The following is a 14,668-nucleotide window of genomic DNA, read 5'->3' on the forward strand; positions in this document are numbered from 1 at the left end:
ACTAGTATAATCAGTATAATGAGTTTTAAGGTTAACTTTGTATTATAATATAATTACATTAAATGTATGTTTCATTATGATACTTTATTCTGATTGGCTAACTGCACATCACGTGTTATTCCGTAAGCAATTGTATTGCTCAATAAAACTTTTCATTCATGATAACACGTGGTCCCACAATAAAGTGCACAGGGGAAATAAATAAAACAATAATAAAATTCGTGTTTTAATGATAATTGCTAAAAAAATGTAATTATAAGTATTGAATGCTTCTTCCGCGCTTCATACAAAATGTACTTCGGTCAACGCTTTTACACCCCAATGAAGTTACAAAAAGAAGCATTCAATTCTTAAATCAAATATTTACAAATTTAGTAATCAAAAAAGACTTAAAGAAAAAAATATGGTTATTTTTTTCTGAAGATTAAACTACCTTGATAAAAGAGTGATGTCCTGCATATTGTTTACAGCACATATCAAAATAAACATATTCTATGATGAATCTTCCGGTGATAAAATATACAGGGAAATATTTCATCAACATTTTTAATTTTTACAATTGACAATAATAGTTCTAAACCGGCAATTCACGTTTTTATACGTTGTCAAGTCTAGAATTTCATCCTACATTTTGATGAATGGTAAAATTGAAACAAATACAAAATTCATACAGATCTTGTAAAAAAAAATCCCTACCATCGAATGAAAATATAAATCATTGAACCGTAAATCTTCAAATGATGAATACTTCAATTTGTTTTCACTGCCAAAGTTGAGGCATGTTATTTCATGTGCTATAGATTTTAAAACTTTTTTTTTTCTCAAAATGCACTTTGTTTGTCCGTTTAAGGTATAACATAAGGCGTCTACAAATGAAATTAATTATAGATTTAATGAATGCAATTCCGCTGCATTGTGCATTCATATTTGTATATTAAAGCCTTTGTTCTATATCTTAATTGAAAGCGGTTAGAGATTAAATCAACTGTTATAACTCAAAACAATGTATTGTTACTAAAAACTTAAACTTCCTATTACAAATACTATCGTACCTTATATGAATCCTTCAAGCGAAAGATATTTTTATTGACATGATGTGTGTTTGTTTTCATTTAACATACATTCACGCGCAAATACTTGGCAATTCTCGTAGGAAAATACAAACAATTCCCTCGACAAAATCAAAATTCCAACTAGATATTTTTAAGTTTCTGCTCTATAAAAACACTATAGATTTACTTAATATTGTATTGAGTATAGATCGTCTTTTTGTTTTATCAAATACAGAAAATACATGGACCTTTTTGTTTTAAAGTTTTCAAATCAACATAACAATATCATATGGAAATCGAAAATCTGTTCATGCTGACCATACTTGTTGGATCACAGATTTGTGTGGCAGCTGTGGATAGCATAGATGGAAAATTATTAGCGGACGAATTGCGAATTATCAAAAGAGAAATTGGTGTTAATGTTTTGCAGGTACTGATACATACTATTGCATATAAGAACGCCTAAATATGTCATGTGACACATTTTTCAACATTCATTACGTGTTTTATTTGTGATTTTAATGAGTGATCGTTGTATGACTAAAGAAGAAGACGGTATACTATTCAATTTAAAAAAAAATATAATCAAAATTTTGATCTTTTAAAATACATGTATAAAAAAAGTCATTCAATTTCAAGGATCATAGTTTATTGTCCTATCCTTGTCCGTCAATAGCTAGTTCATATATACTGTCTGATCATTGAATATGGTCATATTTGATTGTCGTGTTGAAAACACCTTCTTTTACTCTCCACATTACCTTTGCATGCATGATTTGATGTTTTTAATGATAGAAAATTTTATTAAAACATTGATTATTGACTTTTCCTTAACTTTGATTTTAGATAATAGACAAACTTCGTTGTTTATTTCAATTCTTCAAAAGGAAATGTTCTTGAATGCTTTCTTCGTTTGAATTTAGGACGAGTCAATTCAAGCAGTTTATGTCCTCGATCAGTTTGATTTGTCCTGACTGTGTACCCGTTTTGTCTATATAAATGAATCTTTTGCAATCTTAATACATAAAGTATCTGGAAAAAGTAAATTCAGAAAAAGTCTTTATTGATTTTGTTGATCTGTCACCTATTCCAGATAATATAAGGATACCCAAAAAGGTCCAACATGTTGACATGAACATAAATGCGTTAAAGTGTATAGGATGTACTGGCAAGACCTGTAGGAATATTGGGTCTTATTGCTTTTTAACTTCGTCTTTTATTTGACCCGTTTTATTATGTTTGATTCGAGCGTAACTGGTCAGTCTTTTTGAAATCAAAACGATCGTCTGGATTACAAAACTTCAATCCTGATCTATAAGATGAGTTTATAATTGTATATATTACCAAAGCGTACACTTTGAAAAAATAACTGTGTACCAAACGACAACACTAGTTATTGTACCAAATAAGTAGATTGATATTGCGAATCACGATACTTTTTTTTATATTAAGCCACATCCATGCCTATTTTTATCAAAAAGGAATATTAATATCCTTTATTTAATACTACTTGTACCCAACTTGGAATTGATGTCTCAATATCCAGCGAACAACACTAGAACGAGAAAAATTGAAATCATCAAGATAGATGTACCATAAAACATAAAAATATATGACACTTAATTCTAATTTTAATTGATGAACATTGCGATGTGTTTTTGTCTCGTCTCACTTAGATCTTTGAATACCAGAATTTTCATAAACGTGTATGGCCTTAAACCGACATTGACATTTTCTTTGAGGTTAGATTCACATGGCTGGTAATGCGTTCATATTACGTGAAGTAGTCCAGCAGATAGGTGAATAATTGTGCACTTTGTGTTAAAAGCATAAGATTTGGTAGAAACCTACTTTGTATCAATCTAAACAAAATTAGATATAGAGGCAAGCTTAATTTTATCCGCTTCCGGTTTAATCATAAAAATGGCGAACATGCATTTGATAACTGAATATGCTTAAATAATTCTCACAACTGATCGTCAACTTTTGCTGTTTAGACGATACAAGTATTGTGTATTCATTGTTTGACATAATTTATCAATTCTTTGAAGCACTTGGAATATCTACGTCGGAATTTTTTCACTTCTGGTCAAAAATATCACAAAAAACGTAATTTAGGGACAAAATGATATGTTTAAAAAAAAAAATAAGCAATGTTGCCAAATAAAATAGTTTGAATATCATTGACCTTCTCTGATATATTTGTAAATTCATACATCAGAATAACGAATCGCTCGATTAATGGCGTAATAGTGGTTTGTTATTCAGAGTCCTCGCCAGGTCTCTCATAACGAATCGCTCGATTAATGACGTAATAGTGGTTTTATTATTCAGATCGAGTCCTCGCCGTGTCTCTCATAACGATGAATGCTCTTGTGACACCATGCAATGCCATCCATGTTTACCATGCTGTTTCCCCCTTAACCAACGATCGATGCCACAGTGTTGAATTCAGTGAATGCATGGAAAACAGGCAATGCATAAGCTTTTTCTTGTCCCACAAAGTAAGCCAGCTCCTGAATTGAAATGTATCTAAAGTGTTTTCCAGTTCTAAAGCAACCCATATATCAGCTGCATTTGTCACATGAAAGCAGGACACAACAAGTACTACTACATCGGTATCAACTGTAGCAACAATAATTTTCCCGAAATTGAGTTCATTCATCAGTTAATGCGACAGAAAATGAACGATCTCTGTTTTGTTTTCATCTACACGTGAAAAGCTCTACCAGTTTCGTGGTAGGCATATTTTCCATTGGACACGTCTCCTTGCAAAGTCAATATTTATAGTATCTACAAAAGTTACATCATCGTTGATGTTGTCAATGGTTCTAAACACTTTATAAGTAAATCAGACCGAATGCCACTGGTGGATGGATGTGATTTTCGTGTTAAAAGAACTCGTCCTGGTTTCTTCTTAGATACACTTTTCATACTAGTATTGTCCAACAATTTAAACGAACGACGAAAAGTATCAACAACTGCTGAGGAAGCTATATCTTTAAAAAGTACAGATAATTTGTTGCTGTCTGCAAGAAATAGATTTCCTAACTATTCTACCAAAGAGGCTACATCATTGATAAACGACATTTGGACACTTAGTTTCTTTTCATAGTGTGAATGTCCTCTTCATAAAAAAAAACGATATATGACTGTCCCTCTGGTATCTTTCGCCCCTTTTCTCAAACCTTTTAGCAATTCTTGCCATTTCTCGTCAAGCTATCATCCATCTTCGCATGGCTAATTGGTTTTCTGTTAATTCAAGAGTGCCTCCCTCTGACTTAGCAACATATTTGTTTTGGTTCATGTGCATGGTCAATAGCTATTCCTGAAAACAATTTCTTTGACTTATGAACTACAAACTTTTGATCTTCTTGATATTCATTGCAAAGCAGATTAGTAAGATTTGCGGATACTGAGAGCACTCTATCATACGACACCCACAAACCTAAATGAAAAATGTACCCACTAATTAATTTCCATGTTTTCTTGTCTGACAGGTAACCATTATCCCTAGGTGCATTTGTAAGGGGGTTTCATTAGATGCATGATGAGGGATCTTTGGAGAGTTACAGGTTCAACTGTAGCAGTTTAATATTTTGATCTGAGCAATCGTTAGTGTATCTTGAGAATAAGAGTCAGTTATGATGTCTAATCCATACAACAACATACTAATAAGGGTATGACAGTGCACTGAAAAACTACCGTCAAACCCAAATGTAACAGTAAACATGCCGCTGCGAATGATATTTACTGCTTTATAAATCTGCATTTAGTTTGAGTCAAAGTCATCATTACATGCTTTCTGAAGACAGGGTCTTATATCTTCTTTGAAAGCAAGTTAATTCTCTCTCCCTTGTTTGTATTCCCGAATATCAGGTAAATAAGCAAGCATTATATGAAGTTGTGGTAATTTGAGTGCCATTGAGACAAATCTCCATCCAATTCAAACATGTGAAAGCTCTCTCAAACAACCCATATTTGTAAAAAAAAGTTTATTCTTCGTTCTTGTATTATGAACTCAGTCTTCCATGCCAACACCTAGATTCCTTATTCGCTTAGAATAAACCTGACATCTTGAATTCTGGTGCTAAATCTTCCTCGGTTATGGAATCTTTAATGTAGCTGATAAATTTCGCTTATGCAATTTTATGAATTATTCGTGTTTCTCTTCTATTTAGTCTCATCTTCACTAGAAACTCTTGATGCCTTTCGATAAAGATTAGCAAGACATTGGACTTGATATTTCGTTTCTTGTACAAAACGGTCCCCAGCATTTAGCTTCTCTAATAAAGTTATATCCTAAAGCTTTAGCACACATTGACGAAAAGTGATATCAACATGACTTGTTACTTTGTGGAGGTTTTCATGTGGTTAATACAAACCACAAAAGAAACATACATATTCTATCATTGCTTTTTTACATGGTAAGCTGGTGCGGGTGAGTTTCCAGCTCAGATTGTCTGTTTTTTTACATATCATCTATCTTTTTGGTGTCTTTTTTTTAGCTCTCTTTAGTTCTGTTGAAATAACTTTAGATAGCAGGTCTTATGCCATGTTGCATTGTTTTTGTACATAGCACATGGAAGACCACTGCCATCATATTGTGTATTCGGATTGGTCTTAGACGGTAAACATGGAAGTTCCTTATATTTTACGAGATTTTCCTCCAAAGTCACATATCCAGCACCAATAATAATACACTTTACCGATGAAGGGCATTGCAGCAATTCATACTGACAAGCTATACATTAAAAATTGAGAATAGAAATGAGGAATATGTCAAAGAGACAACAACCCGACCAAAGAGCAGACAACTGCCGAAGTCACAAATGGGCGTGCAATGCAGAGAGAAATTCCCGCACACACAGGTGGTCCTCAGATTGTCCCTATATAAAATTGTGTATTAGTTCAGTGATAATGAACATCACACTTAACTCCAAATATATAAAAGAATTAAAATAAAGACCAGTGAAACTCTTCAACATTTGAGAAAGATCTTCCTGGTCATTGATCATCTGATGTCTCAATAAATTAAATCTTTAAGAGCTCATCTTTGAATTGTTATTTAGACTCATGATTTATAAAGTGTTAGTCTAACTACATTCAAAAATAATAATGAAACGATATTCACCATAAATGAATTTTGAATACATGATTCTATTACATCCTTCTTCTCACTTTTGGCAAATTAAAAGTCGACACTTCTTTTGAAGTTTAACACGAAATTTCGACCGGAAGTGGAACAAATGCCACCAAAATGGTGCTACAATTTTATAAACAACTCTGAAAACCATTTGATGCGATTCTGATTAAATTCAAACATCAGTTTTTGTAGTTTAAACTAAAAAAAAATAAAGAGAATTAAAAAAGTTGAGATTTCAACATGCATCCACCATCTTGGATTTTACCGGAAGTAAACCATATTTTCAGCTTGCCTCCATATTTCAAATTGAAGAGAATAGATAGAAGTATGTTTGAGCAAAATTTGGTGCTTTTAACACGAAGTGCACAATTCTTTCAAATATTGCACCTATCTGCTTGACAAACGCTGATATTTTTAGGTTTAAGCGTGAATGATTTTAGTAAATCTAGAAAGTTGCTTAGGTCGAACTTAATTTATTCAAAAGTGTCATTTTATTTAGTCATTATTCAATTTATGATTATTTTTTTCGATTAGGCGCAGTTTAATAAATTTCCTTACATACGAATATCAGACACTGGAAATGAAATACTAAAGAGGGTAAGTAGAATTATACATTTCAAGTGTTTTAAGTAAAAAGAAATAAGAATGATTAAATTACATTATTTTTGTTCATGATTCTGAAATTTCTTGATAAGGAAAAAATATTTTCCAGTAACAGTTAATAATGAATTGATGACAATGATTTTGAGTGAGTATACTTTTTATTTGAACGGCGTGCAAACTAGAATTATAAGTCTCGTTTTCTATTGAATAAAAACGTTATTTCTATATAGAGCTGCTACAAAAGTATATACACTAAAGATAGAAAAAAAATCTTTTGGGAATACTTTTCAGTTGATGAGTAATGATACCTTTTTAATCTTAATGTTGCAACTTAATGACTTTACTGAACTAAAATAATATATACAATATATGAACTCGCAAAAAAAATACCTGATTTTTTTCAATCTAGTGCATTTACATATGTTTCTTTATTTTATATATACTTTTATGTATTAAACTGCTTTTTCACATATCTAGTTAATGACAATATTTGATACTTTGTGTATCCTTTGAATATGACTGTTTTGAAACTAAAAAGTGATACATTTGTAACAAATTATAAATAATCGAATTTAACTGTTTTAGATACAATCCAATCTTGATACTGCACTCGAAAGTTTAGACACAGTGTTGAAAAATGTAAAAGATGAACTTGTGTCAGTTAACCAGGATTTTGATTCAATGTATCTACCAAATTGTTGCGATTTATCAGACGACCAACTAACGTTTGCACTTAAGTTTCAAACAAAGGTAAGAAAATAAATTCGGAAAACTGTTGATTCATCAATGTTCGTTGGTACCAATTTTTGTGGATAGATAAAAAATGTATTTCCGTTTTCAGTTTACATTTATAGACTCAAGACAAAAAAATGTCTTGCTTGAAAAAACACTATTTACCTTATTTTTTTTTTTTTATAAAATGGAAACACATATATAGTGTATTACTCACACGTAACCAAACAATGGTTTGAAAGGATATTGGGTATCTTTTTTGAAATGTTTTCATATCGAAGCTTGAATATAAATATAATTTAAAAGAATGTAAACCGCGTAATAGAAATGCATTTGTGATGTATAAAAAAAAAATATAGTGCTGTCGGATGTATACTTGTCCTGAGCACCTGTGATCATCTCCAAGTGTATTAAGTCTATTTAAGGAATGACTTTTATATTTTTTCTGTGTTTGAAGAAATAACCTACCAAATGATGAGTTAAGCCTTCGCGGTTTATTCAGTGTGCACCACATTTTCAGGTTATTTCGAACAGAGAGAAAAAGATATTACAGTCATTCCTTATGTCTTAATTATAAATTCCATTTGTAAGAAGTAAATTTTGAGAATTGAATGTACAAAAAAATGAACGAAAAACAAATATGTAACACGACAACAAACGATAACCCCTGAATCACAAGCTCCTGACAGCACATACATACAGGTGGGGCTAAACATGTTAACGGGATCCCAACCCCCCGCTAAAGTGTGACAGTGGTGTAAACTTACAACATAAGAACGAAATATGGAAATCAGTTGGATGGCTTAACTCATCAGATGGATAAAAAAGAAATACATGAAAAATACAAAACACAAAGTGAACGTGGCCGGGAACTTGTACATCATAACAACAAATAAACACTATATTCAGATCTCAGAGTACTCGCAGTTACTAACAGCTAGTTCAAGGCTTAAAAAATCATGCATTTAAGACTGAATTACAAATCAGTACACATCCAACTGCCAATGGATATAGTGTAAAGATGTCTTTAACAGTCCGAAAAAATTATGACTGTGTGCAATGCAAAAGAGATAAGAATCTAAAATTTGTAGATCGATGAAAGTGCATATGTATATAAGAATAGTATTTTGTTGTAAGACTATTTTGATCAAAGTTTTACAATCTGTTTACTCTTTGGATTCAATAAACTGTTTAAAACTACAATGTCGTATAGATATAAGGTACATATTTGAATACAAACATTGTGAAACCATAGCGATTTGCATTTTTCTATATGTTCAGGTCGATTTTAATCAAGCATGTGTTACTACTTCCCCGATAAAAACTGATAACTTAAAATATCCAACCAAGGATATCAGTGCTATAATGAAGAAAGATTACCAAGACAACAAAAATGTTTTGTGGCAGCATTATAGTACTACAGAAGGTGTATTTGTTCTATACCCTGCTACCAAGTTGACAACCTGTGACAACTTTGATCCAAGATTTACGTAAGATTTTTTTTTTGAAACACCTTGCAATAAGATATTATTTTACAGTTTAGATATAGATGTATGATATGAACAGAAAGTGAAAGCATAAAAGTTTCGTATGACTTACATGAATATGTAGCGTATTTCTAATTGTTCAGTTGTTGCTAAATCATTGAATCGTAAGCATTAAGAAAATTATTCGGAAAAACCCCTGACTAGAGATTAATAAATGTACATCGTAGTTATGTTTTCCCAATAGAAGGTCATTCTGCAAATGTCAAATTAAGACTGTGATAGAAATAAGGGGACCAAAAGGAATAAATTAGATTCATGAAAAGTTAAATAAGCACGACCCAATTGAGAAATCATGATAAAGTGATAAATTAATTAGTGATGTCAATACTATAAATAAGACAAATTTCGAGTTTTACAATCGAAAAAAGGTAGTCAAATATGAACAGCCAGACATAAAATAGAGAAACAATTAAAGTAAGAAAACAAACGACATTAAATTTATATGATCAAAACAAAATCAACTTTAAGATAAATTCAAGAAGGAAAAATCCAACGAGAAAAATTATTGGTTCAGCCCTAGCTTAACCACCGATTCCTATGATAGTTTGTATAGTTCTGGTATATTGACAAATTGGTTGAGCATTCCAAACAGACCTAGACTTAATTGGTTAACGTGAACAATATTTGATACTCAGGATGTTTATGCTTTGCATTTGTCAACACTTTTTAAAGGAAGGGCAAACATATAGAATATAAAAATAATTGATGACTACAAAATCAAATAAAACCAAGTGTTACCATACTTTTAGTTGTTGTCTTATACTCTTATGTAATATGTTTAATTCCCTAATGTCTTTGTTTTGTGTATCGTTTTTTTTTAGGACTCCATATGCTTCAACAGCCTCTCCTACGGATAAAGATGTCGTTGTTGTAATGGATACAAGTGAATCAATGAAACAATCATCCGGAGTGCCACTCAAAGCAAAATTCGTCATTGCTAAGGAAGCAGCAAACAACGTGATTCAAACACTTAAACCTAATGACAGAGTGAGTAAATTGTTTCTTCCTCAACATTCAAAATTATATTTTATTGTAAATATTATCAATCCAAATTAATAAACCATCCTGTTTATAGTCTTTGCCGACTGAGGTCATTTATTACATTGCTGATACTTGATCTATGTTTACATTAACTGACCTATTATGAACTCGTCCAAAAACTCCATCTATTTTATTTATGAGGTTTTGCTAGTTTAAAAGGGCAAATATTGTCGTGCCGTACAACATAAGCATGTTATTGGATGAATTGTTAGACGATATTGAAGTGTCAATGTAAGATGCCGTGATGTTGTTTATGTGATCTTCTCGATCTTGATCATTTGCGATAATGAAGCTCAGATATAAAAGTTAACGCATCATTCCCCTGATCAAGTTCGTGAAGCTTGAGGTCCAATTCGATTTTTTTGTTTTGGATGACCCTCCTTTTTGCAAGTTTTTTCCCAATTTTGCCATTTTATCCATGTTTCCTGGAACTTATAACTTCGTTGTCTAATTAAATTGTCAAACAACTGACAACAGAATGCAGTGTCATAAACATCAGTGTTAGTTATGGAGATAGTTTATATGGAAAACATAACTCACTGAACTGAAAGATTATATAAATATGTGGCTCCAAGTATTATAAATATATTATTGTATGCGATATTTACAAATGTGTATAATTCATCTGATTTCACTACATTTTTAATTCATGTCATTTTATACATGGTTTTAGGTTGGAATTGTTACATATAACCAAGATGCATCTTCTCCTTCTGGAAATTCTTATCACCCATGTTATCAAAGAGAGCTGTCATTTGCCACAAAAGAAAATACAGACAAACTGAAAAATTACATATTTTCTATAGACACTGGAAGTCCTGATTCTAACTTTGAAAAGGCTCTAGTTGCTGCCTTTGAATTTTACAATTCCTCGGTCGACACTTTAAATGTTCAAAATAGAGGTAATCTTCAGCATAATAGACATTTATAAAAATATAAGTCACCAAACGGATCTAGAATGCCGTATAATTATTATAGAACATAACAGGATTTTAGACTGACTAATATGCCTGTTAGTAGTCTTTCAACTCCAGATGTTTGTCTCTGTTGTTGATGAGTGTTGTTTCTCTTTAAATTTCGAAGAAACGACCACATGATTCATATTGTAAGTAGAACACGAAATTGTCAGTAGACAAATATACAAACAAGATACGACACAAACAAAAGTTCTTCTCCTTTTTCGAAATTATATTATACTTTTGTTATTTTTTTCTGTAGGAAAGCAATTTTGAATCCATCAAATCGTTCTTTATGATATAATATTATGTACTGATAAATGTTATATAAACAACATTGAATCCAAACATGATATAGTTCTAGGAATCGAAAATAATATGAGTACTAGAAAGTGTCAAATTCTAGTTAAAGTTATTATTTATTTCAGATCAAGTAATTCTTTTCATCGCCGATGGAAAATCGACATCAGTCAGTGATCCTGTACAAGTTATCAGCACTGAAAATTCCAAATTTCAAAATAGAATTGCAATATTCACTTACCTAATTGGAGAAGGTATATCATATTTATTTACAAATGATGACGATATGAAATGTCATTGATACTGTCATTTTTTTTTGTAAACGTTCGGTTCAAGAAATATTAACAAAAGGTTTTCAATCATATAACCCTCAAATATATATTCGACCTTCAAACTGTTGTGTCCTTTTTTTATAAGGGAACGCGTGTGGTTTTTTTTTTATTTTGAAATTGCCTTGGTATTTTTGTTGTCATTTGTTTTTTATTACACAGCTGGTTATATCAAAATAAGAGGATGTTAAATGTTTTTAAATGAGGAAACTCTCATCCAGACACCAAATTGGCGTGTTAAGGATTTAATCTTCTGACGTTTTAGTCTCGTTGAAATCTCGTTCTGTAATTATTTCCAAAACATGTGATACATGTGAAAAATATTAATGAATTTTAAAAATATTATAATCAAACATAACTCTTTGAAAAATGGTGTATTAACTGTGGATAGTTATTGAGTAATCAAGTTTTCAAATTTTATGACTATCCAACTCAGTCGTTTAAGTCAAAATTTTAAGAAAATGTGTTTGGGGCACAAAAATGATGTTAAAAGAATCATGTACATCCCATATCATTTTTGTCTTTTCAAATTTCTTAGATATGTATTTTTTTCAATCAATTATAATTAAAAAGTTTAAATAATATGCATTTTGTTCTTAAAATTGCGAAAATTCACCAATTTACAAAAATGGTAGCATGGTAAAATTGACACAAAAAAAGCATCAAAATATGACAAAACTTTCTTATATTAACACCTATCTATAGTTTTTTTTTAAGTTAAATGTTTTCAGGTTGGTCTACTACACCTTTATTGAAAGTATGAAAAAAAAAGGTTTAATTGTGGAACTGTGATATTTTTCGTGATAATAGCCCAAAAATAGGTAAAAATTGATGAAAAATGGGAAAATCATCAAAATAGGGACGTAGCAAAAAAAGAAGTGCACCACCATATGATTTTGTTTTCATCAATTATTTTTTTACAGTCATATAAACCCAAAAATCAGCTTAAGAAAAAAGTTTAATTCTAGAAATTTTTGGCTCCTCAGAGGAGGTGTACATCCTTAAGCTATATCAGGAATCAAAATATCAAACGAAAATCAAACGAGAAACGTAGGGCTTGATTCATAAACAAAACAATAACCTAAGAACAGATATGATAAACATCAACAAACGACATACCTTGAACTGTGAATAACAGGCTTCGACTTTAAACCAAACATTGGTATAACAGCACAGCATTAGAACAAGTCATAAAAAGGTAGATAAGGGCTAAACGCATCAGATCGATACAAATATGTATCTTTTACCTATTATTCAATTGGATTTTAGTTAAATTTCAAATCACTATTTCTAAGGAATATGATTTTTAAATATCTGCTGTGAATTTAGTAATGACAAAACATTGCTGGCACATATAATGTTCATCAAAATTATGCATATCAAATGCAAAAAGGTCAATTTTTGTTCAATATATAAAAATGTGTTATATAAATATATATATTCAAAAATAACTTTACAAATATGTTTCCTCATTTTGACCAACATATAATAATCACATGGTTCATTTAATATGTACGTTTATACAAAAACAAAATTTTACAACAAAAGCGACAATGTTATACTTAATAGCATCTTGAACTATTGTAATAAACATCCATAATATCTAATAAAATTTGTAGATTTAGATAACAAAGTCCTAATATTTGTATAAAGTAACATTTGTTTATAGTGGAAAATTGTTTTATCGTTAAATAAGCTACAATAAAAAAAAAATACTAGCCCCTTCTGTGATTAATGTTAGATAACTCTTGTTATTTTCCCAATCATTCTATCATTATGGGAGATAAATAATTCGGTTTTCATTTATAGTCTTTTTAAAAAAGATGAAAAAATGATTTAAGTAGGTTCAAATTTAAATCAGAAACATATACTTATTTATAAAATAATGAGCCTGGTCAAGGGAGCCAATACTCGCATAACTTAGATTGACTTTTTCGGATCGGAACATTATACAAAGGAATGTCACTCTTGCATACAAATGACATATCAATATTAACTTCCTATTCGTGCTCCACTTTCAATGAAGATTCTAAATTATAAAAACAACCAAAAGTTGTTAATCTATAGGATAATGAAGACTAATGAATGATAACCCACTGTAAAAATTATTTCTTTGAAAATTTTTAAAACTTACTCTGAAAAATGCCCTAGTCACATGACTTTCATAGCTCATAATTAACGTTTTTTTATAGTTCACTATACGGTATGGGCTTTGCTCATTGTTGAAGGCCGTACGGTGACCTATAGTTGTTTATGTCTGTGTCATTTTGGTCTTTTGTGGATAGTTGTCTCCTAGGCAATCATACCACATCCTCTGTTTTATATTTACACAATATTTTAATAAAACAAAGTTAAAGATTATTTGCTTCTCAAAGTGTAAGACGCAATGCAGATCGTATGCTTGCATCAACTTACCAAAATACGGATTTAATTAAGTCCCGAACATTTCGACATTGTTTGTTTATTTTTATCAATACCGGTTTGTAAACAAATCACAATTACATGTTAAGATCCGACTAAATACCTATATCGCGATATCGTCATGTAAATACGCTATATCCTAACCAAAGATCATTCTTATCGGTGAATAGCCAAAGATAACATACTGATGTTTCGTTATTACTTCTACTCTGTCAGCTTCAGCCGTCACTTGATTTAAACATTACCACAACTATCAGGTGTTTTTATCTATAACATGACTAATATAAGATTTGATTGACCGCGGTAATTTGCAAGTACGAAAAAAAAATTAGAGCGATAAACAGTTTTCAGGAAATTAATTTTCTGTAGGAAAAACAAAACGAAATGACCAAGACTCATTATAACAAATACAATGGTACAATAAAGGCAACAGTAGTATACCGCTGTTCAAAACTCATAAATCCATGGACAAAAAACAAAATCGGGGTAACAAACCAAAACCGAGCGAAACGCATTAAATATAAGAGGAGAACAACGACAC

The 14,668-nt window shown here is 30.9% G+C and overlaps 1 protein-coding gene across 1 annotated transcript; it reads left to right on the forward strand.

The window, feature by feature from the left end:
* The first annotated feature begins 1,341 nt into the window (after window positions 1-1,341).
* LOC143062000 (VWFA and cache domain-containing protein 1-like) lies at window positions 1,342-12,469 on the forward strand. The gene is made up of 8 exons (XM_076233856.1): window positions 1,342-1,482; window positions 6,733-6,795; window positions 7,387-7,551; window positions 8,815-9,023; window positions 9,902-10,067; window positions 10,795-11,023; window positions 11,506-11,631; window positions 12,438-12,469. The coding sequence occupies exons 1-8, from the start codon at window positions 1,342-1,344 to the stop codon at window positions 12,467-12,469; spliced, it is 1,131 nt and encodes a 376-aa protein (XP_076089971.1).
* Window positions 12,470-14,668: the final 2,199 nt, after the last annotated feature.

This window comes from Mytilus galloprovincialis, chromosome 1 (assembly GCF_965363235.1).
Source record: "Mytilus galloprovincialis chromosome 1, xbMytGall1.hap1.1, whole genome shotgun sequence".
NCBI classification, from domain to species: Eukaryota; Metazoa; Mollusca; class Bivalvia; order Mytilida; family Mytilidae; genus Mytilus; species Mytilus galloprovincialis.